Source organism: Felis catus, chromosome A3 (genome assembly GCF_018350175.1).
Source record: "Felis catus isolate Fca126 chromosome A3, F.catus_Fca126_mat1.0, whole genome shotgun sequence".
Classification (NCBI taxonomy): domain Eukaryota; kingdom Metazoa; phylum Chordata; class Mammalia; order Carnivora; family Felidae; genus Felis; species Felis catus.
Window position 1 is genome coordinate 63,595,303 of NC_058370.1, and position 27,214 is coordinate 63,622,516.

Sequence of the window (27,214 nt, forward strand, 5' to 3'; positions counted from 1 at the left end):
CTGTGAAAGCGAGAGCCTTTAGTAACAGTTACGAGTGTGAGTTTAAGCATTTATATTAGACACATTCCTTCTTGAAGTATGTTCTCAGGTATGTCTGATAGGAAACCAGAATCAGGGTCACATGCACAGGTGCTATCATTTAATTCTGAAACACAGGCACAAGAAGCACCTGAAGTAAACTATTAGGGGGGAGAGAGAGAGAGAAACCACAAAGGGAGGGGCAGCAGACAGAGAAAGAGAGAACCCCAAGCAAGCTCCACATGGAGCCTGACGTGGGTCTCAATCCCACAATCCTGGGATCATGACCCAATTCCAAATCAAAAGTCTCAACTGACTGAGCCACCCAGAACCCTCTGAAGTACCTATTTAAAATGCACATTCCTGGAGCTCCTGGGTGGCTCAGTCTGTTAAGTGTCTGGCTCTTGATCTCGGCTCAGGTCATGATCCTGTGAGATTGAGCCCCATATCGGGCTCTGCGCTGACAGTGTGAACCCTGCTTGGGATTCTCTCTCTGCCCCTCCCCCCGCTCACTCTCTCAAAATAAGTAAATGAACTTAATAAAATGCACATTCCTGACTCCCCACACCCAGAGTTCCTGAATCAGTGGGTCTGGAATGGAGTACAGTAATCTGCATTTTTAGTCAGCACCTCCAATGATTCTGACATAGTTATTATGAATATAACTTTTTGAAGAACAGGTAACCTTAAGGAGATATGTTATTAGTAAGCAGGCCAAAGCTTCATGAACTGGTAATAACTGAGATCATTTCCAAGGTGAAAGAGCCTTTACGAAGTTTCTCGAGCCTATGAATTTGTGTGTCTGCTAGCCAAGTTCAATTTGGAGTAAGCAGAATTACTGTCATTAACCAGGAAAGTCACTGAGTCTGTGTTCTTCCCCTTCCATTATAAAATATGTTTGCTCTAATATACCATACCCAGCTTCAAATAAGCACACTAACCCCAAGAACACCAAAATTGATGAGCGGTATCTGAGTGGATAGCAAAATACCTGATCACTGCAGTGAAGTAAGATTCATCAACTAGTTGCAATGCATGTGGGTCCAGCCCTCTTAACAACAGGATTTTTAGCATGTTTCTGAAGAACCTCAGTCTTAGGAGCAGACAGGCACCCTGACTGAGTACTGTGAAGAAAGAGCTCCCTTTAATAGTGAACATTATAATCTCAGAAACATCACTGACTTGGTGGGAAGAAACAGCCTATTCCACAATAATAATAGAAATTTCTATTATATAATTTGATTGTCTTACACATCACTGTCCATTTTTGACTTAAGACACAGACTGTCGCATGTTGAAAGTCATTGTGTTCTTCTAAGGTGGTATCACTAACATTTAATAGCTTGAAGTCACATGCTATGTCAATTTTCCAAATGTTTCTGAGCTAGAATGAAATTCATCTGCATATGAATAGTAGAAATGTTTCCACTTACAGTGCACACCCATATCTTTAGTAAGTTGAAATCAGAGATTTCAAAAGAGGTTCCTGTGGGACTCTCTTTGAACTACTTTAGTAGATTATCATCTCCAGAATTATCTATAACTGATGTGACATATATAATCTGTAAGGCATTATGTAACTATTACACCATAATCATCAGTGTCAAAGACCTTTTACAAAAATTGACAATACTATTCTGGTAATTTGCCAATGTCTCCAGATCCTTAAATACTATTCTAAGAAACAGAATTTTACTATGGTCTCCTTAATGAAATGATCTTTTCTACTATAATGTAAGACATTTCAAATGCTATAATTTATCATTCTTTACAAGTTAGGTCACAGCAATTGAACAAGTTCATGTACTCACTAAGCTGGTCTCCCTTGGAGTTACCATGGGAACACTGAGACAGTGTCTTTTCAGACTTGTGCATGAATTACTTGACAATCAGAAAGATAGTACAGAACTCATTTTTAATCATCTATATACATCATTTCATCCCGAAAAATATGTAAAATAAGTGTATTTGTATTTATCAGCATTCTTTCCCTTTACAATTCAAGAATCTGAATTCCACATGTGTAACCTGGTTCTTCTTAGTGTAAATGTTGTGTCAGTTGAACATCTTTTCTGTATGGACTTTAATACCTGCTCTCTAGCCTTAAAGATGCCATTACTCAATGCATACACTTTATCTAGTAACATACACAAGTGAAAAGTGGAAAAATAGCAAACTCATCTTTAAAAACATTACCAGAGGTCTGTCTGGTATGTGTTCTTAGTTCAGCCCATTCCTAGTTTTTCATTTTAACTACCCCCAAAAAATCACCAGGTGCTCTGTTTCAGGGGTCTTCATCATCCAGCATCTGCCTAACATCCTTTTAATGTGGTTGAGTAACTCAGCCCCCTCATGTAGGTTTTTAAATGATAATGAAAGAATTCCTACCTAATTCTGCATGATGCTTGCTCTAGTCAAACCCACAATTCTCTTTTCTGTTATTTACAGTGAGTGATCATTCACATGTCGTCTTCTTACCAAATCTTGTATCAAGTGTAAGCCTAATTTTTTTTGTTTGTAAGCATAATTTTTTAACTGATATATTTTTCTGCATCTGGAACAAAGAAAAATAGTCTCACCAGTCTCCCATAACTTTATGAATTCTTGATATTTACATATTTGGACCAGCTCAGTCACAATTTCCAAATATCACATGTCCCTGCAAGTTGGAATATCATGACCTGTGTGGATCTAAGGGGCACAGATGGGAGTTTTAATGTTTAAAAGACTTTATATTATCAAGAAACATGTGACTTTCTTAGTTTAGACATTCCAAGTAGTCATGCACATTTGGGGTGTAAGGTCCATTTTTGCAGCAATGTTCTTTACTATCTGCTAATGAGATGATCCCTTACTTTAAAAACAACTATTCCTAGGATAACAAGAACTGGGATAAAGGCATACAAAATCAGAAAGTTTGTCGTGAATCTGGATGTTGCACCTGGGCAGGTTCTCTCAATGAATTGAATTCCTTGAGTGAAGGCACACATTGGATTAGTTGTCACAGAACCATTTGAGCTGCCTGCCAGGAAGATTGACAGTGTCAGATATGATGCTTCCCAGGTAATTTAATCAACAAGTATTTACCAACTGTCTGCTAAGTATCTTTTGTCATGAAAGAGGACATTTTAGAGAATCCAGAATTCATTATTAGATGAAGCAATAGTGGGTGCTCTGGGTCCTGGCTTCATTTGAAGATGGAAATGGGTTTGTTTCCATTTGGGGTATAAACTCATTATCATAGTACTGATAAAAATCATGATCTCTTATGATCACCTAGTACTGAATATCCTAAGGTTAGATGTTACCACCTAAAAATATCTAAAATAGCTACTAAATTCTGCCCTGTTCTTTAGCTGTTTTCACAAAGTGGCCTGGGATTTCCATGGCCAGAAGGACCTTACTATGTTCCCACTGCCTCTCATGGGATTAGGAAAACAGACTTTTGCCAAAAATGGCTTTACTCAGCTATATATATATTACATACATTTTAGGAAGGAAGCCACTGCAATTTGCTTCAATCTGTTCTGTTCACTAGGTATAGAAACTGACTCCATCCAGAGTATACAGGGGTTTACCTCAGCATACATTAGGTCTATCTTTTTTTTTTTTTGAAGATTTTATTAAGTAATCTACACCCATTGTAGATTACCCAAATTCACAACCCCGAGATCAAGAGTCACATGCTCTTCTGACTGACCCATCCAGGCACCCCAGGGCTATCATTTTCTACAAACAAAAGAGTGGCCTTAAGCTATTGGCCTCTGACAGGTGACTAACTTGACTTTTATTTTAAAAATCAAAGAAACTGGGGCGCCTGGGTGGCTCAGTCGGTTAAGCGCCGGACTTCGGCTCAGGTCATGATCTCACAGTTTGTGAGTTCGAGCCTCATGTCGGGCTCTGTGCTGACAGCTCGGAGCCTGCTTCACATTCTGTGTCTCCCTCTCTCTCTGCCCCTTCCCTGCTCATGCTCTCTCTCTGTCTCAAAAATAAATAAACATTAAAAAAAATTAAAAAATCAAAGAAACAGACTTTTATTTCAAAACAGGTTTTAAATCTATTATAAAATACAGCTTTTGTTTAAAAAATACATTTCCTCAGGGAATTGCTTCCTCGGAGGAGTATGTAAAAAAGATTATATTCCAAAACAGAGTACTTACCACAAATGAAATTCTGTCCATAAAACTCATTGACTATAAGAATCTCAGAGCAGTATTTTTGGAATGTAAAGTAACTGAGGATTTTAAAAGGAAGGGACATTTCTTCTGTGTTTCTGAAGAGAAAGAAATAGAGATGAAATTCAACAGGCTCTGGTAATAGTCCTACCAAATGAAAAGAAAGACAACCCTCATTTTACATTTCCCGTTATGAATATAGTTTTTATCTCTCATTATAAAAATTGCACTCACTATACAAAACATCAAACAATACTGAGAAGTACAAAGAAATACCACTGCCCAGAAATAACCATGGTTAATATTTTGATGATATATGTAATGTGTGTACGTATGTTTATAAAATTTTACATAATTGGAATCATATTCTTCATGCTCTTTTCTAACCTGCTTTTTTCAACCAAACATATGTCAGACAGCCTTCCAAGTCAGTAAGCATAGCACTCCATCATTTTTAATTATAGCTCGGTGGTCCATTATAGTAGAAACCTTAATTTAACAATCCCCTGATGATGGATTGGTGTCTAATTTTTTTTTTGATAAGCACCACTGATATAAACATGAAAGAGAAAACACACCTAACACATCACTTTAAAGGAGGATATTTGTGATTAAACAAAGATTTGAAGGAGCTAGTGTGTGAAGTGAAAATTAACTGTAAGAGGAGAGGATGGAGGGAGCAAGCAGACACTCATTGTGAAAATGAACTCTGTCCCCTCGGTTCAGTCTATTTTAGGAGAAACTCCATGCTGACCTTATGGCCTCCTTTGTCCACTATATAACTTCTGTCAATCAAAAAATATGTAATAAATTCTATATGCAAGGCACTAGTTCTAAGTGCTTGAGGAATTCAAAAGAAATTTCCCCTAGAGAACTCACAGTGTAATTGGGGACACAGAATATATACCCTTAAGACTATAAAAATACACAGTGGTAAACAATTTGTGCCAAGTATAAAAATCTAGCACCACATGTCCATGACATTCTCATACTTAGTATTTATGGTTTTTTGTTGTTTTTTTAACCTATTCTCAAGGGACTCCCAAGCCCCATGACTTTGAGTTACTGGCAATATTCTAAGGCACAAAACTGAATTCGCCAACTTAGAGGCTGCTAATTGGAAAGGACAGGCAGGAATCTGGGGAGGAAGGAGGGAAGAGGAAGGACACTCCAGGAAGGAAGGGTGGCATGAGCACAGGCATGTCAAGGACTGCACATGGGACTCAAGGGCCAGAAGGGCTAGAACAGAGGCTATGAAGCCATGGGAGCTGGGTTTGGAATGACAGCCAGGCCTTTCAGTGAGCTGACACTGAAAGACCATGAAAATAGTGTTTTAAGGTAATTAATGTGGCACCAGCAAGTAGAAGGGACCAGAATAAGGGCAGATTAGGAAAAGCAGAAAAGCAAAAGGGAGGTTACAGCAGTAGTTCAAGTATGAGATGACAAAGGCCTGCAACAGGATGATGGCATGACAGGCTGATTGCTCAGCTAGCCAGAGGGTTACCTCCTTGAGGTAGGAACCGTGTGCCTTCATCTTGCAGTGCACTACACAGGGTGAAATAGAAGTAAAGGCTCCACATGCATTTGTGATTTGACAGCAAAGAAGAAACCCAACAGAAGTTGGTGACTGATCCAGTATGTACACAGTCCAAGAGAGTAGTCATTCATTCATTCACTCAATTCAGCAAATATTTTTTGCCAATCTGTTTGGTTCAAGGCCTTGGGCTGGCCACTGAGAACTATAATGATGAATGAGGCACTGCTGCTGCCCTCAAGAGGATGCCATCCTTTTAAAGGAAAGATGCAAAGAAACTGAATCAGTTATCAAAAGTCTCCCAACAAAGTCATAGGCCAGATGGCTTCCCAAGGGAATTCTACCAGACATTTAAAGAAGAGTTAATACCTGTTCTCCTCAAACTGTTCCAAAAAATAGAAATGGAAGGAACACTTCCAAACCCCTTCTATGAAGCCAGCATTACCTTGATTCTAAAATCAAAGACCCTGGGGCGCCTGGGTGGCGCAGTCGGTTAAGCGTCCGACTTCAGCCAGGTCACGATCTCGCGGTCCGTGAGTTCGAGCCCCGCGTCGGGCTCTGGGCTGATGGCTCAGAGCCTGGAGCCTGTTTCCGATTCTGTGTCTCCCTCTCTCTGTGCCCCTCCCCCGTTCATGCTCTGTCTCTCTGTGTCCCAAAAATAAATAAACGTTGAAAAAAAAATTAAAAAAAAATAAATTCAAAAAAATAAAAAAATAAAAAAATAAAATCAAAGACCCCACTAAAACGGAGAATTACAGGCCAATATCCCTGATGAATCTGGATGCAAAAATTTTCAACAAGATACTAGAAAATTGAATTCAACAGTACATTAAAAGAATTATTCACTATGATCAAGTGGGATTTATCCCTGGGTTACAGGGCTGGTTCAGTATTTGCAAATCAATCAACATAAGACACCACATTAATAAAAGAAAGGATAAGAATCATATGATCCTTTCAGTAGATGCAGAAAAAGCATTTAATACAGCATCTTTCTTGATAAAAATCCTCAAGAAAGTAGGAATAGAAGGAACATACCTTAACATCATAAAAGCCATATATGAAAGGCCCACAGCTAATATCATCCTCAATGGGGAAAAACTGAGAGCTTTCCCCCTGAGATCAGGAACACGACAGGATGTCCACTCTGACCACTGTTGTTCAACAGTACTGGAAGTCCTAGCCTCAGCAATCAGACAACAAAAAGAAATAAAAGGCATACAAATCATCAAGGAAGAAGTCAAACTTTCACTCTTTTCAGATGACATGATACTCTACATGGGACACCCAAAAGACTCCACCAAAAAACTGCTAGAACTGATACAAGAATTCAGCAAAGTTGCAGGTACAAAATCAGTGTACAGTAATCAGCTGCATTTCTATATGCCAGTAATCAATCAGCAGAAGGAAATATCAAGGAATCAATCCCATTTACAGTTGCACCAAATACTATAAAATACCTAGGAATAAACCTAACCAAAAGTAAAGGATCTGTATGCTGAAAACTATAGAAAGTGTACGAAAGAAACTGAAGACGACACAAATAAATGGAAAAACATTCCATGCTCATGGATTGGAAGAACAAATATTGTCAAAATGTGAATACTACACAAAGTAATCTACACATTCAGTGCAATCCCTATCAAAATAACAACAGCATTCTTTACAGAGCTAGAGCAAAAAATCCTAAAATTTGTATGGAACCAGAAAATATCCCAAATAGCCAAATTAATGTTGAAAAAGAAAACTAAAGTGGGAGGCATCACATTTCTAGACTTTAAGCTGTATTAACAAAGCTGTAATCATCAAGACAGTATGGTACTGGCACAAAAACAGACACATAGATCAATGGGATAGAATACAGAAACCCAGAAATGGACCCACAAATATATGGCCAACTCATCTTCAACAAAGCAGGAAAGAGTATCCAATGGAAAAAAAGCCTCTTCAGCAAATAGTGCTGGGAAAACTAAACAGCGACATACAAAAGAATGAAACTGGACCATTTTCTTACACCATACACAAAAATAAATCCAAAATGGATGAAAGACCTAACTGTGAGACAGGAAAGTCATCAAAATCCTACAGGAGAAAACAGGCAGCAACCTCTTTGACCTTGGACGCAGCAATTTCTTACTTGACATGTCTCCAGAGGCAAGGGAAATAAAAGCAAAAATGAACTACTGGGACCACTTCAAGATAAAAAACCTTCTGCACAGCTAAGGAAACAATGAACAAAACTAAAAAGCAACTGAAGGGATGGTAGAAGATATTTGTAAATAACATCAGATAAAGGGTTAGTATCCAAAATCTATACAGAACTTCCCAAACAAAACACCCAAAAAACAATCAGTGAAGAAATGGGCAAAGGACACAAATACACATTTTTCAAAAGAAGACATCCAGATGGCTAACAGACACATGAAAAGACGCTCAACATCGCTCATTGTCAGGGAACTACAAATCAAAACCACAATGAGATACTACCTCACACCTGTCAGAATGGCTAAAATTAACAACTCTGGAAACAACAGATGTTGGTGGAACCCTTGTTCACTGCTGGTGGGAATGCAGATTGGTGCAGCCACTCTAGAAAACACTATGTAGGTTCCTCAAAAAATTAAAAATAGAACTACTTTATGACCCAGCAATTTCACTACTAGGAATTTATCCAAAGGATACAAAAATGCTGATACAAAGGGGCACATGCATCCCAATGTTTATTGCAGTGCTATCAACAATAGCCAAATTATGGAAAGAGACCAAATGTCCATTGACTGATGAATGGATAAAGAAATGTGTGTATGTATATGTATATGTATATATTATATATATATATATCTTTACCACATCTACACACACACACACACACACACACACACACACACACACACACAGGAATACTACTCAGTGATGAAAAAGAATGAAATCTTACCATTTGCAACAATGTGGATGGAACCAGAATGTATTATGCTAAGCGAAATAAGTCAGAGAAAATCAAATACCATGATTTCACTCATATGTGGAATTTAAGAAACACAACAGATAAACATAGGGGAAGGGAAGGAAAAATAAGATAAAAACAGAGAGGGAGGCAAACCATAACAAAGTTTTAAACACAGAGAACAAGCTTGAGGGTTGCTGGAGGGGAGGTGGGTAGGGGTATGGCCTAAGTGGGTAATGGGCATGAAGGAGGGCACTTTTCGGGATAAACACTGGGTGTCAAATGTAAGAGATGAATCACTGGGTTCTACTCCTGAAACCAAGACTACACTGTATTATAACTAACTTGAATTTAAGTTAAAAAAAAAAAAATAGAGGTGTCTGGGTAGTTCAGTCAGTTAAGTGTCTGACTCCAGTTCAGGTCATGATCTCACAGCTTGTGAATTCAAGCCCCACGTCAGGCTCTGTGCTGACAGCTCACAGCCCGAAGCCTGCTTCAGATGCTGTGTCTCCCTCTCTCTCTGCCTCTCCCCCCCACTCATGCTGTCTCTCTCAAAAATAAATAAACATTAAACAAATTAAATTTAAAAAAAAAAAGGAGGAAGGCTGCAACCTAAGCGGCACTTGACAGGCTCCCAGAGAGCTGATCTAGCCAAGGGACCATCAGAGAGGCTTCGTGCAGCTGGCAAATGGAGACAAATGGATCCATGAAAGACACAGGAGGACAATCAGGCTACATTATAGAAGCCCCTGGAGTACTTTAGAGAGGAAGGAAACATAGATCTAAATTTACTGACATGGGACTGTCCAACATTATACTGTTAAATGCATCCTTAACTCCTCTACAACAGCATAATCTCATTTCTATTAAAGATTATATAAAAGTCTAACAAGATACACAACAAAATTTAACTGAAGGTTGCAATACTTCAGGTAACTTTTAGTCTTCCTTATGCACTTCTGTATTGTGTACATTTTTTCCCCCAAGAACGTGCATTATTTTGTAAGCAGAAAGAACAAAGCTATTTCTGTTTGTGTTTAAAGGAGGAGATAGCCAAAAATGGAAATGTTGCGGGCAGTCAGTCAGGAAAGGTGATGACTTGGAAAAATGTGAACTTTATGATTAGGAGGTTGATGTGGTCCTTGAAGAGCAGATTTTCATTTCAGTGATGGGAGTGGAACCCAGGTGAAACCTTGGGATATTGAGGTTTTGCAAAAACCCCGAGAGTCTTTGGTAATGTTGGCCACTGCCTCTCTTTCAAACAATGAATTCCCTTTTCCAACAAACCAAATACACAAAATAGTGCCAGACGGACTGGAATATGTAATGATTCAAATATTCAAGTGGAGATCCTGCCCAAGGTGGGTCTATACCTTGCTGGCTTGATTGCATACCCTTGGGGTGATTTGACTTGAGCATTTTTTAAGCAACACAAATACAGTGTAATAATGGTGGTGTAAAAATAATCCTCTTTGATCAAAACCAGCTCACTTCACTTTGTAACACTTCACTTGCTAGAACTCACTACAGCTTATGAAGTGTCTTCCTGTTGATTATCTCATTTGCTCCTCATACTCCCCTCAGGAAGGTGGGACCAAGATCATTAGTTTCATTTATTAAGTGAGGAAACTAATGTAGATAGAAGTGACTTGCCCATGTGGCAGCTAAGTGCTTAGAGGAAATCTCTAATTCCGGGCAGCCTTGCTCTCCAGGGAGCCACGTGTGGCCTGTGAGTCTTCACAGTGGTTTGACTGGAGCAAAGTTAAGTATGAGGTGAGTTTAAGTCAAAGAAGCAACCACCATCACATGTCCTCAGGGACCCGTAGTGTACTTACAGGTCCTGCTCACATTACCTGCCTGGGACTACTGGCGCCCTTCAAAAAATTTTCACCCTTTCTGCTACTGCTTTTTTAAAATGTATGTATGTGTGTATATATACTTCTTGCTTATAAAATGTTTATTGTAGAAATTTACAAAATAAAGGAAAATATGAAGAAAAAATATTACCAGAGATAATTTCTGTTAACATTCAGTGTGTGTCATCTATTCCTAGTATTTTCTTGATTGGTCCTTTATCACACAAGCTCTTATCTGACTGTTCTTACTTCTTAAAAGAAACTGGGAACTGAGAACCAGAATAGAGACACCACAGTGCCAGGGCAAAAATGGATTAAATGCATGCTATTTAGCTTGCAATACAGGCAGGGAGTTTTTCTGGAGGATGGATTGGTTTTCCTCCTCTTGTTATTACATGTGAATCAAATATGGATAACGTGCCTCAACTGTCATTTCCTGATCCTCAGTGTGAAGACACTTTACTGAACAAATAGTAAACAGTTCAAGGTCTAAATAACAATGGTAAACAAGCACTATAAATACTCCAGACCACAAGGTGATACCTTTAGCCAGTATCACATAGCTCTCCTCTGGAATGCCTTATAACGTCATTATCAAGTGACAATTAACAACAAATCATCCATGAAAATCCTTTGAATTGTTGTATCTTACCTTATTAATCCAGATCCTACAAATATCCCAGCAATAGAGAGCAGAGCCACCATGCTATTGACCACATTTGGGTTTTGGACCATACCAAGTAGCACAAGACTTAGAAATTCACCGATCAAGTGGGGAGCCAAGAGAGCAGCAGAGAAATACCCAAATCTGGCAACCTCAGGATATAAACCCAGAGTCCTAGAAAAACATAAAATCTTTAGTTTCCTCTCCAAGGGTTATCTAATAAAAATATCACACTTGCCTTCTACGAATAAGTTCATGGTGGTTAGTGGGTGGGAAGCGTTTGCAGGGTAAGCCAAACTCCCCTTTGAAAGGCCTTTCCGAAACACAGCCAACATCTGAGACCATTCATTACCACACATTGTTTCTGTTGGCTCCAACTTAGTGTGCCACCTTTTCCAGCTCCTTCAGTTCTCACAGGAAAATTTTAATACTTAGACAATGGTCGCAACTAGTGCAATAAATAGGGTTGTTGAACTCTCCGGGCTTCTCCATAATTAACCATGTTCTGCCTAGTTAGCACTGCTCCTACTCTAGCTAGCCTACTTTCCCAGGCTCACTCCATGGGCTTCTCTGCCCCTCCATCCCTGCACTTCATCCCCATCATGCGGGGTTGTTGCCCACGTGAAAACCCTTCGCTACCTCCATTGACTCTATTCCATTCTTGTCTTTTATTCTACCAGCCCCTTCCACTGATTTGATCTTCATTTTCATAAACACACTTCCCTATGTCCATACCCCTTAACTTACATTCCTTCCACTACATACATTTCCCCTGGTGATAGCATGTCCTCAACAACCATTAGACATGGCTGCCCTTTCTTCCATTTGTAGAGTAAGGAAAAGGAGTTGGCATGTCTTATAAGCATGCCTGCTTACCACTCTTCAAGGCCTTCCATCCTTATACAAATCATGAGGTTTGCTTATACTGTTAATCCTCTTTCCCCGTGTAATCGTTTTACAACATTCTCTCAACTTTGAGGATTTTATAGCATCTGGACCAGGGTCAGTCTTTGCACTCCTGTCCACTATCATTATCCTCAAGGTCTTTAACCTTCTTGATGAACCACCAACATCAGTGCCTCCTAATTAGGTAACCTGATCAATTCCAGTGGTTCCATCCACCTAATCTTCATTATTCATCATGTCTTAAACTTCAATGTTACTCAAAACTGTTCTACTTCCAAAATTTCAGATTCTAAAAGTGCTCTCTCGGGGCACCTGGGTGGCTCAGTCGGTTAAGCGTCTGACTTCGGCTCAGGTCGTGATCTCGCGGTCCGTGAGTTCGAGCCCCGCATCGGGCTCTGTGCTGACAGCTCAGAGCCTGGAGTCTGTTTCAGATTCTGTGTCTCCCTCTCTCTGACCCTCCCCCGTTCATGCTCTGCCTCTCTCTGTCTCAAAAATAAATAAACGTTAAAAAATAAAAATAAAAATAAAAAAATAAAAGTGCTCTCTCTGATCATGGCATCCCTCCTGTCTCCTGTTTCCCCTAAGCCCTCACTGCCTCAGATCCTTACCTGCTTCTGCTATTCTTTGCCTTCCCAATCCCCACACCTGGGAGCCCTGTTATTTCACTTAGGTTCTCTCCCTGTAGGTGTGCTGAACAGGGCATAATCCTGTACTAATCAGATCCACTATGCCTCAGCCGGCCCCAAGACCCCTTACTTTTTCTCATTGCTTATTGGGTTCCAATAACACTTCCCTCATGGCTAATATATACCTGTATTTTAAATTATCTCCCCAATTTCAAACTCTCTCCAGTGCTCAGCAGATGGAATCCTCTCCCATTTTATGAATTTCTTGCTAACTTTATCTTCCCTATTTTTTATCTTCCATGTATTGTGCTCATTCTTTCTCTTTTCCCCCTATCATTGCCAAGTTGATCCTATCTACTTGCTCCTTGATTTCATGTTACCTGATTCCACTATCCCTACCCTGCTCTACTCTGGAAACGTGATCTGTGACTTATCCTATTTTGCTATAGTTTCATCTATTCTCAATCTAATGGTTTTTCCAGATGGTGTTATTTACCATATCCTGAAATATCAATTCCCTGAGCCTGATAACCATGTGAGCAAATTGCCTTCCCTTCATCCTACCCTACACCACCAAGCTTCCCAAGCAGCATCTGCTTCTTCCATCTCTTGGAAGCAAGAGCTTCCAAGCAGCATCTTCTTCTTACTTGTTCTCTTGTAAATCTGACTTGCACCTCCACCAACATATTGAAGCTTGTTTTTGGAAGACTGCCAATGACATCCTAATCTGATGCTTCATCTCCTCGAACCCCTGCAATATGAATGAGTTTACTACACTTCCTTGAAATGCTCTCCTCCCTCTGTTTCTCTGATGCTGCCTGGTCCTGTTACTCCTTCTGCCTCCCTGATCACCCTTCTGCTTCCCACACTCTAAAGGTGCCTCCTAAGGTTTGCACTTGGGGCACCTGGGTGGCTCAGTCACTTAAGCGTCTGACTTCAGCTCAGGTCATGATCACACGGTTCATGGGTTGGAGCCCCATGTCAGGCTCTGTGCTGACAGCTCAGAGCCTGGAACCTGCTTCTCGGATTCTGTGTCTCCCTCGCTCTCTGCCTCTCCCCCACTAATGCTCTGTCTCAAAAATAAACATTAAAATGTTTTCAAAAAAATAAATAAATAAGGTTTACACTCAAGACTGCCTTCTCCCCTTCCAATATTCTCTCCTATAAAATCCATTCCCAGGCCTTTACTCTTATTCCTCTTTTTCTTTCTGCTGTAGCCTACCACCAAAACCTCAGCATGACGTGTCTCATCTGATGTCCTGTAGCATACCAGATGCAACATGTTCAAAACCAAGTCCGTGCTCTTTCCTGTCAAGATGCTGTCACCATCCCATTCCCTCAGATGGAAAACTCAGGCATTCTCTATGACTTTCTTTACCACCAACAAATCCATGGTTTCTAAGCCCATTTGATTCTACTTTCCTAGTATTTCAAAGTGAATCCCCTTTTGTTGCCACTGCTCCTCTCTTCAGCAAGGCCTCTGCCTTTCCCATAGGCTGCTGCCAAGGCTCCAGGGTCTCTGCCCTAACTCCAGTCTGCTGCCAAAGCGGGCCAGCCTCACCCTCCAGAGTCCATCACAGATGGGTCACTCGCTGGTTCAGACTTCTCTCCTATGTCCCATTCCATTATCAAATCCACTTCAGCTCCTTAGCCTGGCATTCACCATCTCACCAGAGGGGCCAGATTTTTCACTACTCTTTACAATCCTTCATTCCCACAGCACAACTGCATCTTTTCTCTGGAAAGGTTTTATGTCGTTTTGCTCCTGAACTTATGCCCCTGCTCTTTCTTTTCCTGGAATGCCCTTGCTCCCTTTTCTATCCATTGGAATTCTGCTCATCTGTCCTCCAAGAGTTTTGTCCTCCAAGAGTTGTCCTCCAAGAGCTGCTCTCCCCGCTCAAACAAACTGGCTCTTGGTCTCCTTTGTAATTGGCTGGGGTAGGGAAGATACCCCATCTGTACCTCAGTTTGCTCACCTACAAACAAGGATAGTTATAGTACCACCCTTATAGAATGATTGAAAGGATTACATGAATTGGTATATTTAAAGCTCTTAGTGCCTGACATAAAGTGCTGAGTATGTGTTAGTTGTTGTTATTATTGTTATATTCCCCAACATAGTGACTGTGCTTCTTTATAACACTAATCTTAACACTTTCTTGAATAAAAGTCATCTGGAGATTTATGTCCACAATCCATCATATGAAATGCTTTAGGGCCAGATGTATTTTGGAATGTGGCAATTTACAGATTTTGGAAAGTCTGTACACTGCACAGACCATACTTGTCACAATGGGATTAGGGACTCCACCTGTAACCAAGCACATTAATATTTCTGCTAAACAGGAGTGTTTATGTAGGAAAAGTACAGGGAACATCGTGTGGGTTCACATCTGATTTTGCCACTGAGTTCATGTCAGCATGTTGCTAGAAGAGTTACAAATACATTCTGACTTTCAGAGATGTTTAACTTTCAGAATTGCAGGCCTGAGGGCAGCACCTCCTGTTCACTCCTCTTTGAGTCTTCTGTTGCACCTAGTATTGTGCTGGCTAAGCCAGTGCTTAGTAGGCATTCAACAAACATTGCTGTCATTTAATCAAAGTGTTTGCTATGTTGCTAACAGCATGCTACCACTGGAAATGATTCTGACTTTCTATATCTGACTTTAATCAAAAATAGTCCTGACCTGTATGCTTACACTTCCCTGTTTTCTTAAATCTTACAGAACTTTCTCATGGGCAGTTTTTCAAAGACTGTATGGTCTTCAAGATCAGTGCTTCACAAATTTTAAAGTGCACATGAACCACCAGGAGGATCCTGTTAAATGCAGAATCCAATTCCGTAGCTGGGCCTGAGATTCTACATGTTAAACAAGTTCAAAAGCAAGGCTGACACTGGTCTGTGGGCTACACTGAGTAGCAAGAGTCTAAATTACCAAGGTCTTCAATTTTCAGCCAACCCTGATTTACTCAAAAATGATCAGGTTGTAAATGATCTGTTCCTGGATCATTCAGCCTGAACTAGACAGGCTCATGGTTTATTTACATCATGGATTAGAGTCAACATGTTCCTGAATGTCAGAGAATGAGGCTTCATCAGGTCCAGCAGGGAGGCCCCATGGTCCCTGCCATCACCCTCAGCGGGGAGCCCAATCTGCTAACTCGGAGCAAGTGGCTTTGCCTCTGTCACTCTCCAGAGTGATACCAACTTCTAAGCACCTGCACCAAGACCTTCCCAGTCCTCATCTGGGAGCTCAAACTAACTAGGCCCTGGTTTGTCTTTTACCTATGTATCACTTAATTCATAGTAATTATTGGTATTACATACCATGGGTCTGAATACTGGCTATGTTAGGAGCACCTATAATTATTCAGGCAGTCATGAATCCCGTGGCCTGAAGACAACGTCTCAAGACTGCCTAAAGTTCTCCTGGGATGACAAGCTGGGCACATTTACACTACTAGAGTCACAGAATACCAGGTAATGCCCCCATCTTTTCTTATGGGAAAGCCACAGGGATTAGGAAAGATACCTCTCCCTATGACAATAAATCATGCAAATAACTACACTTTCAGATTTATATCTTTTAAAAGCTCTAAGAAACAAAAAAACCAAAAAGAAGCATTGTCTATAAGCTATCAATCAAAACCGAACAGCATCAGGGATGCTTCATGACTCCTCAGTGCCTCTTCCCATAGTCATTCTTCCATTGCTCAAACCCCCTCACACCAGCCCAACTGTGATGTCACAGGTGGGTCAGTGGAAACGTCAGGCAGAGTTGCTGTTCCAGCTGACAAGTGCTCGGAAGCCTTGCTTAATGTTGAGCCACGCTTAACAGCTGCTTGTCACCTTTCCCCACCCCCCACCCCTCCCCAGCATCCCAGCTACTTAAGAGCTATCTTCTCTGGCCAGGCCCTGCAGAAGATGTGGGACATGCCTGTCCCTGGCACATGTAGTCCTGCTGATCTGCTCTCAGGTCCCATGCAGCCCCCAGCTGGGTTCTTTTATTTGTCCTGAAGGACAGGACATTGTACTAGACACTGATGGGCAAAGACAGACCCCCCCAGGGCCAAGAGCAAGGAGTTGTCCACCCTGGAGCTCCCCCTCCATTGGTCCCAGTGGCCATCTGGGACTCCCCAGGAGGCCTGGCCCAGGGGGACTAAACACCTTTGAACAACCCCTTACCAATAGCACACACTGCTGAACATCATGGTTGCAATGACACTGAAGGGGAGGACGTGCAGCACATAGGCCAGCAGCATCTGCCACTTCTGGTACAGGCCGTCTTGGCTCTCCTGGTCACTGACAGCTCGCAGCACAGGAACTGGGCATGGAAAGCAGGTTTCAGAACAGCTGGCCACCACACAGCTAAGGAAGGAGGGCTAGCCAAAACTAAACCTGACGCTGTACAGTGGGAACCAGCCGGGGCTCCCTAGTCCTGGAAAGGGGAACCTGCCATCCACAGAACTATAAATACCTTCCACCACAGAAATCTACCCTACTTGAATTACAGTATGGTTGCAAAGGCTGTCCTAATTTATTTCCTTCTAAAATCAAAGGAAGGGTGTCACAAATTCAAGAACACACGTGCAAAAGGGTCATGAATGATGTGAGGTACTTTGTCCTCTTTTTGTGCAGGGTTTTGGCACAGAACATCAGGCAACTAGGTATTGCTTCCGGATTCTCTGAGTTTTAAAATTAAGTGCTGGCTATCCTAAAATAGTCTCCCAAAAGAATTTAATGGTGCAAAGTTGGCAGGTATCTGGGTTCCCAGGGGCTGTACATCCTAATGGCCGAGAAAGGGATAACAGGGATGATCTTTTTAAAAAAAAAACCCTTCCCAAACCCTGCCCCATCAGCAGCTCATAATTTCATGTTTCCCTGGATCCTTAGACCCTCAGAGAGATCTACTTGGTGAACTAATTCACACTAAGATATCAGTAACTTAGTAGTTACCATTCCCCAGGGAGAGAATCTGGAGAGGGCCAAGTTTAGCTCAGCAAAATACCCTTATAATCATGGAGTCTTGCAAGGTGCCAGCTGGAGAAGGGAGATATTCAGGAAGAGAGGAAGTGCCGCACCCCCCCCCCCCCCAGCCCTAGGCACAGGCACGTACACAGATTCACAGCGTTGAGCATGCCTGTATATGGGGTGGCACCTACAAACTGGTATAGGAGACCCACGCGATCCTGGACAGCACCCTTCAGCACATCGTTCTGGACCCGCAGAAGATAGAAAACGACGAACAAACCCATGATCAGATTCTGAACAAGACGCATAATCACTGCCAGCTTATTTCTCAGTAAGTTTCTTGTCACTCTCCTGAAAACCAAACAGCCCTGTTTTAATTCCTTTTCTTTCACTGGTGGATGCCTAACCACCTAAAATGGGCTGAGGCTCTTACCTTAAGAGAACACCCAGTTTAGAGAGAGCTCCAGGAGAATCTTTGGTTTTAAACGGAACCGTTGACAATGTTTTCAGGTGTTTTGCTCTTTCAATATTCTCCAAGGTTTTGTGATAAATTGCTGATTCTTTGTAGGCAGATTCAATCATCTGGACTCTCTTGTAGGTTTCCATTTCCCGTTCTTTGCTTTGAGTATCCACTGATGTCAGGTCCACTAATTTTTTCCCAAAAGAAATGGCCCATAAGTTTTTAAATGCAAATATATGCACAATGGCCTATAATACATGTTTCATCATTGATTCAGGAGTACTAGCCCACCTATAAAAATCAAAATATTTTCTGTTCATGCCCACCTATAAAATCAGAATTCTTTTAAAGTTACCTGCAAGGCATTGAGGATTCAACTGAGGCTGTCTGTGAGAATTTAGAAGCTCAGCTATTTTTCTCTGACAAAGTGGACATGCACCCATTTAAGAGAGATCTCCCACCTCAGTCTGATAGGTCATCTATCAGATGGTAAGTTAAGGGACCCAGCCAAACTAATTCCTTAAAGAGTGAAAACACCGAAACAAAAACAAGAATAAAATCCACCAGTGCTGTTGACATCCAGGCAGAAATCTGAGATGGTTAAGTTTAATAAACATTCATGATGGGAAAGGTGAAAAAAAAAAACTTACTATAAAAGTCAAAAGGGTTTGAATGTTCGGGACAAGGGTAATTGCAGCCATTGAAGAAATCAAGCATTTCCACCGGTGTCCCACAGAAAACCAGCTCTCCATAGCTCAGAATGGCGATTTTATCAAAGAGCTGATTGGAAAATAGATGGTATTAGTGTATAACCAGGTTACCATATTCTTCAGGAGAATAAATTTCCAAGCAATGAGTCCTTGATTATCTTAGCCATGCATCAGTATTCTTATTGTGTCCACTGGAGACACACAGAGCATGTCCCTATTTTTTTCAGCTGGGGTTGCTCCTGTGCACAATGCTGCATCTGGCCTGGGCCCAGCATCACATCTGGGGTGGAGGAGAACTCCTGGAGCTGGCCAGTGGACCTGGGTCTGAGTCCTAGTCGTGCCACTGAGTGAGTGACCTTGGACAAGATGTTCATGTGTTTAATCTCAGATCCTTGTCTACAAGAGGCTCCTGGGAAAGTATGCTGGGAAGATGAAGTGAGATTTTTGGAAGGAAATCTATATGATTCAGTGGAAAGACACAGCCTTTGAAGCCAACTGGACCATGAATGCCACTTCCAGCTTTTTTACTGTGTGGTACTGACTCAATTTGGCATCATTTCTAAGGCTCCCTCTTCTCTATTAAGTGACAGTACAGATGCCCACCTCATAGGACTGTTGTGTGGACTAAATGAGCTAGTGCACAGAAGGTATTTGGTACATGGTAGGTGCCCTTCCTATATCAGGAAGCCCATACTGGCTCCAATTGCTCTGGTTGACAAGTACTAATCTCTCCCTCATGATCCCCATCTCAACACACACATCTACTCACCCCTGATGAGTTAAGCAGGAACAAGAGACGTCCCTCTCACCTGAAAGAGCTCAGAGCGTGGCTGGTGGATGGTGATAATCACAATGCGGTTCCTGCGAGCCAGCTCTGCCAGGAGGACAACGATCTGATTTGCTGTCATGCAGTCCAGACCCGTGGTGGGCTCATCAAACAGCATGACCTCTGCAGGCAAGGAAGGGTCAGGTTTCTGAGTCACTGATGAGCCTGGGCTTTGGGCTCTAAACTCAGAATTTTGAATAGTTCTTTATGGAGATGTCCCATCCCATCTTACTCCATCCAAATAGTATGCTGTGAGGCGTACCTGCATGTAAACCGGCTTTCAGCCCAAGCCCAAGACAGAGAACCTGACCTAGTAAGACCCAACTCCCAGCTGCATAGCACATTTTGGCTTTAATCCTTGAGGGAACAGGGCAGAAACAAGATCAGCCTCTCACATGGTACTGTGGACTGTTGGGGCTCTGTCCAGAGGACCAATGACAAAGCACGAGGGCTGGTGAGCAGGCACCAAGTTGTTCTCAAAAGGTTGAGAGGAGGCTGGTTAAAAAGACATAACCTCACTTTATGTGGAGCACTTTCCAATACTGACAGGGTTTCTGTGCTGCAAAAAACTCTGACCCATACAACAAAGTCCGAGGTGGGACAGGGGCTTAGATTCTTTAGAGAGTTTAAATGTGGTTCTTTCTACCTAGAAAGTGAGATGGGCTGTTAAGAACATCTCTCTTCCTTGTCTTCTAGTGATCAACCACCATCTGAAGAGCAGGCAGTCTTAGTCTGCCTCAGAGTAGTATCCAAATGTAGTATGTCCTCTTCTAGGGGCATGTAAGTGCTGAGGTTCCCCCAGTGGCAGGGAGAATGACCAAACTCAGCAGGAGAGGCAGGTGACTGGCTACCTCATCTTGATACTTCTCCCTCCAAAATATACACTTTTTTGTGTATGAAAGTCCTGCTTTAATTCCTGCCATTTCATTAGTACCTCTAGTCACACCAAAACTCACTGGTTTTCCACAGCACACACAGTGGTGCTGCTCTAGTAAGAAGTTAGGATGGACAGGCCAGGCCCATGTCTTCATGGAAGACCTTCACTGCACATTAAAACACAAATGCAGTGTTTCCAAGTCTAAGAGCTATTTTGTACTCAGATGGTGGAATGGCATCAGGAACTACATAGTATTTCCAAAGAAACTGGGTCCCTCGTTTGATGTCAGGGACGTCAGTTCCACACAAACCTCTCTGCAAATGGAGACTATGAAAAAAGGGACCGAAAATGTCTCCAGACCTATGGAAGTTGGGCAGCAGCCGGTAGTAGTTCTGAGTCCCACTTACTGGGATCCTGGAGAAGCTGGGCTGCGATGGAGACCCGGCGCCTCTCGCCATTGGAAATTCCCCCAAGGTTGTAATTGCCAATCAGTCGATCTGCCACGTGGCTCAGACTCAGCTCTACCATGACTGCATCCACCTGTTTGAGACACAAAGTCCCAGAAGGCTGGGCTGCTGGGCTGCTGCCCTAATTCATGGCCTGCGGGTGGCATGGGAGAGGCAACACACTTCCCGGGAGTGCTCAGCCACTTTCACCACACTCTAGGGAGAACATGCCTATTACGGTAAAATTCAATTTGGTCTAAATCATAATACATGTGTCAGATTAGAACAAGTAAAACTGTTTTTCAAAAGTCTCTAGAGCAACAAAACTGTTTACATTTGTTTCAGGGAAATTCACCAGGAAATACTGGAGACTTCATTGGACTCCTATTTTCACAGAAATCGTTTTTTTAATTTTTTAAATGTTATTTTTGAGAGAGCGAGAGAGAGAATGAGACTGACTGGGGGAGGGGGAGAGGCAGAGGGAGACACAGAATCCAAAGCAGGCTCCAAGCTCTGAGCTGAGAGCACAGAGCACAACATGGCGCTCGAACTCACGAACCACAAGATCACTACCTGAGCTGAAGCTGGATGCTTAACCAACTGAGCCACCCAGGCGCCCCTGTTGGACCCCTATTTTCAGATGTTGCATTGAGTCCAGCATAAAGATCCTCCAAAGGTACAGTTACAACATAGCTTTTTAAAATATGTTTGGGGGGCACCTGGATGGCTCAGTTGGGTAAGCATCTGACTTCGGCTCAGATCATGATCTCACAGCTCATGAGTTTGAGCTCCAGGTTGGGTTCTGTGCTGACAGCTCGGAGCCTGGAGCCTGCTTCAGATTCTGTGTCTCCCTCCCTCTCTGCCCCTCTCCCGCTCGCACTCTCTCAAAAATAAACATTAAAAAAAAATATGTCTGGTTTTTGAAATTTTATTATAATAAATGTTTTATATACCAAAAAACCCTAATTTGGTTTGAACTAAACCAGACTACCCTTATATAACCCAAATAAGTCCTGGAGTCCCACCTGGCCCACTTTCAGTGTGGTTTTGTATCAAATATAATCCAGTTATCAAAAGTAATTAAAAATAATGCCAATTCTTTACTTGAATATCTTTAAGGACTTTACAGAGGACCCAGTTTATTACCTACAGCCACACTTCATGTCCTGTTCCAGTCCTCTCTCCACTTCTCTTAGACTCTGCCACTCCCTGACACCCTCTCCTTACTCCTCCTCCTCAACTTCCCCAAAACTAGAAACATTCTTTAATGACTGTCTAATCAAGAAGGTTGGCCTTTTCCCTCCCATTCCTTCTTTCCTTCCTCAGCTTAACCCATCTCCAGAGACTCAAAAACCTCTACTTCTGGCCCTGCCTTGCTGATTACCCATATCTACATAGGGCCCTGGGGAAAGCAGCTAGAAACAGACTGAAAATACCTACATATATGGTAATGAGTTGCATTCCCATACACATCCAAAGAGACTGTGTTACTTTTACCATGAAAAAAGAAACAAAACACTGCATTAAAAAAATAACAACAGGGGTTCCTGGGTAGGTCAGTCGTGAGTCTGACTTCAGCTCAGGTCATGATCTCACCACTCGTGAATCCGAGCCCTGCATTGGGCTCTGTGCTGACAGCTCAGAGCCTGGAGCCTGCTTCAGATTCTATGTCTCCCTCTCTCTGCCCCTCCCCTGCTCGCATTCTGTGTCTCTCTCAAAAAGAAACATTAAAAAAATATATAATAACAAAGTAGGGGCACCTGGGTGACTTAGTCAGTTAAGCACCCGACTGTTGATTTCGACTCAGGTCATTATCTCACAGTCATGAGATCAAGCCCTGCATCGGACTCAGTGTGGAATGCAGAGCTTTCTTGGAATTCTCTCTCTCCTTCCCTCTGCCCTCCCCGACTCGTGCTTACTCTCTCCCTCAAAATAAGTAAAAACTTAAAAAAAAAATAACAACAAAGTAGATTGGAGTAAAAGAGGAGATGATTTGTGGAACAAAGTTCCAGAAGAGCCAGGAGTGGGATCAAAAGCATAGATGTAGATTTGACCACAAGAAGGAATACATCTGTATTACATCCAAAGGAAAACGAGGTTAATAATGCATAAATAAACCAGTATGATTTATTTTGGAAAAAAGGGTCTCCTCTTGCCATCAGAGTAGAAGGATCCTGGAATTGAGTTTTGCTTGATATGGCCAGGCTGATGTGCTCACCTGCCAGGGCAGATTCCTGAGCATCCCTGTCATTTGCTCTGCAACAACCAGAATAAAGGAGTAAACTTGCTCTCCTGGCTTGGAAGGGATAGAGAGAGGAGGCATTTATTTAACCTGTTTCAGATGTCTCATACTCTATCCCAAAGCCTCTCTGTTTGGCGAACACTACTGGGAATGGAATTCACAATGTCTTAGAAGGAACCCTTGGGATCACTGGGATCAACAACCTCTATGCTATGTGTTCTCAAATAAATGGACTCATTCCTCACATTAATACCAGGAGAGATGCATTATTATTTATTCATTATGGAGGAGGAAACAGATGCTCAGAGAGGTACATAACTTGCCCAAGGTCACACCACTAGCAAGTGACAGACTGGGACTGAGAGACCTGTCTGGGTTCTCAAGTGGCCCATGAAGCACAAGGTTTAGCCCACAATCCAGCAGACAGAGACTGCCCATGTCAACCACAGCTTTATGTTCAGGTTCCTTAGAGGAGAGATCTGCTGTGCTCTGCCCTCTATTACCACCATTTCCTTCTTACTACTTTGTGCAGATTTTATGTTCTGTGGACTAGATTTGCTCAGAAAGTACTTTCTCAGGCAGAGGAACTTTCACAGGACTTTTAGGGGCTGCCAGTGCCAAGAGAACAGTTACTGGGGGCAGGGGGGGACAATTTTGCCATCAACTTATTGCAAGGCATCCATGACTTTTCTGAATATTTATGCATATATGTGCATTTTCTGGGGAAGAGATCCATGGCTTTCTTAGATTCATTCTCTCATCGGGATATGTGACATAAGTGGATCACTAACTCAGAAGAATCTGTTTATGATTTCATTTCTCCCACTCAGATACCAATAGGATCTTCTCCTGCCCTTTTTAGAAACAGAAATACTAAAGCAAGCAGAGTCCATAGATGGACTCATCTGTTACTCACTGTCAGGGCTAAGTCACGTGAATATGTCTGTGCCTCAGTGTGGGCTGAACTCGACCTCCATCTTCTCTCATCACAATGCGGCTCGGGAGATCCCAGGAGCTCAGGAAGGCATGATAGAACTAGACAGCCTAGGGTCACATCCCAGCTCTGCCATTCCCAACTATCTGATCTTAATCTTGTGTGTTAGGAGATAATGCCTCCCTCATAGGGTTGATGCCAGAATGAAATGCAATACTATGTGTGAACAAAGCCTGATTAATGCCAGCCAGCTATGAGAGTTCAGAGTACAGACACACCTTGTTTCACTGTTCTTCACTTTACTGGGCTTCACAGATACTGTATTTTCTACAAAGTAATGGTTTGTGGCAACCTTGTGTCAAACAAGTCTACTGGCACCATTTTTTCCAACAGCATTTGCTTATTTCATGTGTCAATAAAGTATTTTTACTTTTTTTAAGTTTATTTTTAGGTATTTTGAAAAAGGGGGGGGCGGGGAGAACGAGCATGTGCAAGCATGGGAAGGGCAGAGAGAGAGGGAGACAGAATCCCAAGCAGGCTCTGCGCTGCCAGATGCGGGGCTTGAACTGACTAACCGTGAGATCACGACCTGAGCCAAAATCAAGAGTCGGATTCTTAACTGACCAAACCAGATAGGTGCCCCTAAAACATTCTTAAATTAAGATGTGCATTGTTTATTTTAAACATAATGCTACTGTACACCTAACAGACTACAGTATAGTATAAATATAACTTTTACATGCACTGGGAAACCAAAAACTTCACCTGACTCCATGGATTTTGGTATTTGCCTTACTGCAGTGGTCTGGAACCAAACCTACAGTATCTCCACGGAATGCCTGTATAACCTAGTAGAGTAGCAAGAACCTCACCATGCGTTCTGAGTACTCTAAGGTAACCTCCAGGAACAGAGCTAAGTATCACTCTGTGAGGCTGATGGTCCTCTTAGAGGGCCAGGCTCCTCACTAAGACTCCTCTGGAGTAAAAGCTTATCCTCCAGCACTGTCTAGGACTCTCAAACAGAAGAATGCTCTTTACTCACCCGGGTATTTTATCAAACAAATCTGCTGGCACTTGGGACACAGCCTAGACCTAATTCCACTCTCTAAGCCCTGTCTGAAAGTCCAATGCCAGGGACAAATTGAGCAAGTTCCTGGGGCAGACTCAGCAGTGCTTGATAAGGATGGGGCGCCCTCAGCGGAGATGGAGGATTTCCTTGGAGCCCCAATGGCATTAAAGGAGGCTAACCTTGGAGTCTGGGCAGCAGATAGAATTTGTGTGCCCAGGAGGAACTTCACTGTGGCTTTGCTGAAGCCTCTGAAACAGATGTTGCTGGCCTCCTCTGGTGACCCTCCTCTGAGGGCCTATTTCCCAGGGAACTTCACCTGCTTTGTAGGTGGCACACCTAACCCACACACCCTTAGTCCCTGTGGGCTTACCTCTGACTACTTCCAAATTAGATACACTTAAAGAAACAGACTGAAACCCAGAAAGAGTTGATAAGTCAATAGTCCCTTCATTAACTTAATCCAGTTTGGATAAGGCACATTCAAAATGCCTCAAAGAAAGTTGAGAAAAGTCTCAACAGGGCTGCAGAGCAAAGTACTGTGAGGAAAATAACTATTCAAACACTGAGCTCCTAGAACGATGCCATTCCATAGAAATATAATACAAGCCACGCATAGAATTCAAATGTTTTAGTAGTCACATTTTAAAAAGAAACAAGTAAAATTAATTTTAATATAATTTATTTAACCCAATACAACCAAAATACTACCATTTCAACCTGTAACCAGTATTTCAAAAATTAATAAGATAGTTCATATTTTTTTTCAGACTAATTTCCAAAAACCCCTGGGCATTTCCCACTCATAGCACATCTCAAGTGGGCCTGGCCATGTGTTGAGTGCTCAAAGCCACAGGTGACCAGTGGGTGCCAAATTGGGCAGCGCAAGTCCCCACTAAAGAGGTAAAGAGTGAAGGGGAAGAATGGATAAGTGGAGGGAAGGGGGGTGCAGAACCATAGTGGGGTGATACCCTAGGGGGCCGGGCTGCAGAAGGCCAGATGCTACCCACCTTCTTCTGGAGGAAACCTGGGGAGCAGCGACGGACAGCCAGCAGTGCTGCATAGCGCAGAGTCTCCCTCACCGTCAGGTTGCTCAGCAGCGTGTCACTCTGCGAAAGAGGGAGGCATCAGCATGGCAGTGGCCGAGGCCAGGCTGCAGCAGCTGGGGCGGGGACTGGGGATGCGCCCACCTGCTGGACGTAGGAGAAGCAGTCCTGGAACTGGTCCCTGTGCAGCAGCCGGCCGTTCATGAACACCTCCCCAAGGAAGGTCCCCGTGCGCCGCAGCCTCCCAGACATGGCATCTAGCAGCGTGGTTTTCCCGGAGCCTGGGAGACAAAAAGACAAGGCCCTAGAAGACTCCCTCCATGAGGTATTGCCAGGCCATCCCCAGACCCTCTGTGGGCCCCTGGTCTAGCACTAACTTGCTCTCTCTTTAGCCTCTTGAGTCAAACGCTCATGCCACCAATGAGTCTTTCCGGCTTGTCCAAAAAAGTTACAGAGAGATGAGGCATTTCTTTCATCCCAGTCAGGACTGCAGGGGCTTTGTCTGCCTATTTGCTTCTAAAGCTATTTTGAGTTGAAAAAGAAAAAGTAGGATCAGAATAAAAAGAAAACCTAGGCTCTTGGAAAACGTTTGGATCTAGGACATCTGAATTTCTTTCTGCACCCGCCTCCCCCAACCAGGGATCAGTTAGTGGTTCCTGAAAATAGGGAACACTGCCTAGAACCTTGCTAATCAAGTGTGGTTGGAATACCAACACCACCACCTGAGCACCTGGCACAAATGCAAACTCTCAGCCTCAGCCCAGGCCTACTGAATCAGATTCTGATTTCAGAGTGTGTGTGTGTAAAATACACACTTTTTAAAAGTTTATTTATTTTTGAGAGAGAGAGAGAACAAGCAGAGGAGGGGCAGAAAGAGAGGGGAACAAAGGATCTGAAGCCGGCTCTGTGCTG

The 27,214-nt window shown here is 42.5% G+C and overlaps 2 protein-coding genes across 7 annotated transcripts in view; one reads left to right on the forward strand and one right to left on the reverse strand.

Annotated features, from left to right (window-relative positions):
- DYNC2LI1 (dynein cytoplasmic 2 light intermediate chain 1) overlaps positions 1-3,119 on the forward strand; it is a 41,867-nt gene extending 38,748 nt beyond the window's left edge. The window contains exon 14 of the mRNA XM_019827128.3: positions 2,895-3,119. The gene's annotated coding sequence lies outside the window, so the exon portion shown is untranslated. The remainder of the gene's footprint in view (positions 1-2,894) is intronic.
- ABCG5 (ATP binding cassette subfamily G member 5) overlaps positions 1,915-27,214 on the reverse strand; it is a 42,375-nt gene continuing 17,075 nt past the window's right edge. For 4 of the 6 annotated variants that reach the window (XM_045054155.1, XM_045054154.1, XM_045054153.1 and 1 more), the window contains 11 exons: positions 26,447-26,583; positions 26,267-26,365; positions 20,976-21,108; positions 19,675-19,814; positions 18,806-18,935; positions 18,129-18,342; positions 17,841-18,046; positions 16,910-17,048; positions 11,180-11,365; positions 4,179-4,291; positions 1,915-3,040 (listed from right to left, as the gene is read on the reverse strand). In XM_045054155.1, coding sequence (XP_044910090.1) covers positions 2,847-3,040; positions 4,179-4,291; positions 11,180-11,365; positions 16,910-17,048; positions 17,841-18,046; positions 18,129-18,342; positions 18,806-18,935; positions 19,675-19,814; positions 20,976-21,108; positions 26,267-26,365; positions 26,447-26,554 — 1,662 coding nt within the window. In that variant the 5' untranslated portion in view covers positions 26,555-26,583 and the 3' untranslated portion in view covers positions 1,915-2,846. Of the gene's footprint in view, positions 3,041-4,178; positions 4,292-11,179; positions 11,366-16,909; positions 17,049-17,840; positions 18,047-18,128; positions 18,343-18,805; positions 18,936-19,674; positions 19,815-20,975; positions 21,109-26,266; positions 26,366-26,446; positions 26,584-26,679; positions 26,825-27,214 lie in introns of all 6 variants that reach the window. The other 2 variants (XM_023251640.2, XM_045054156.1) reach the window with 2 other exon arrangements.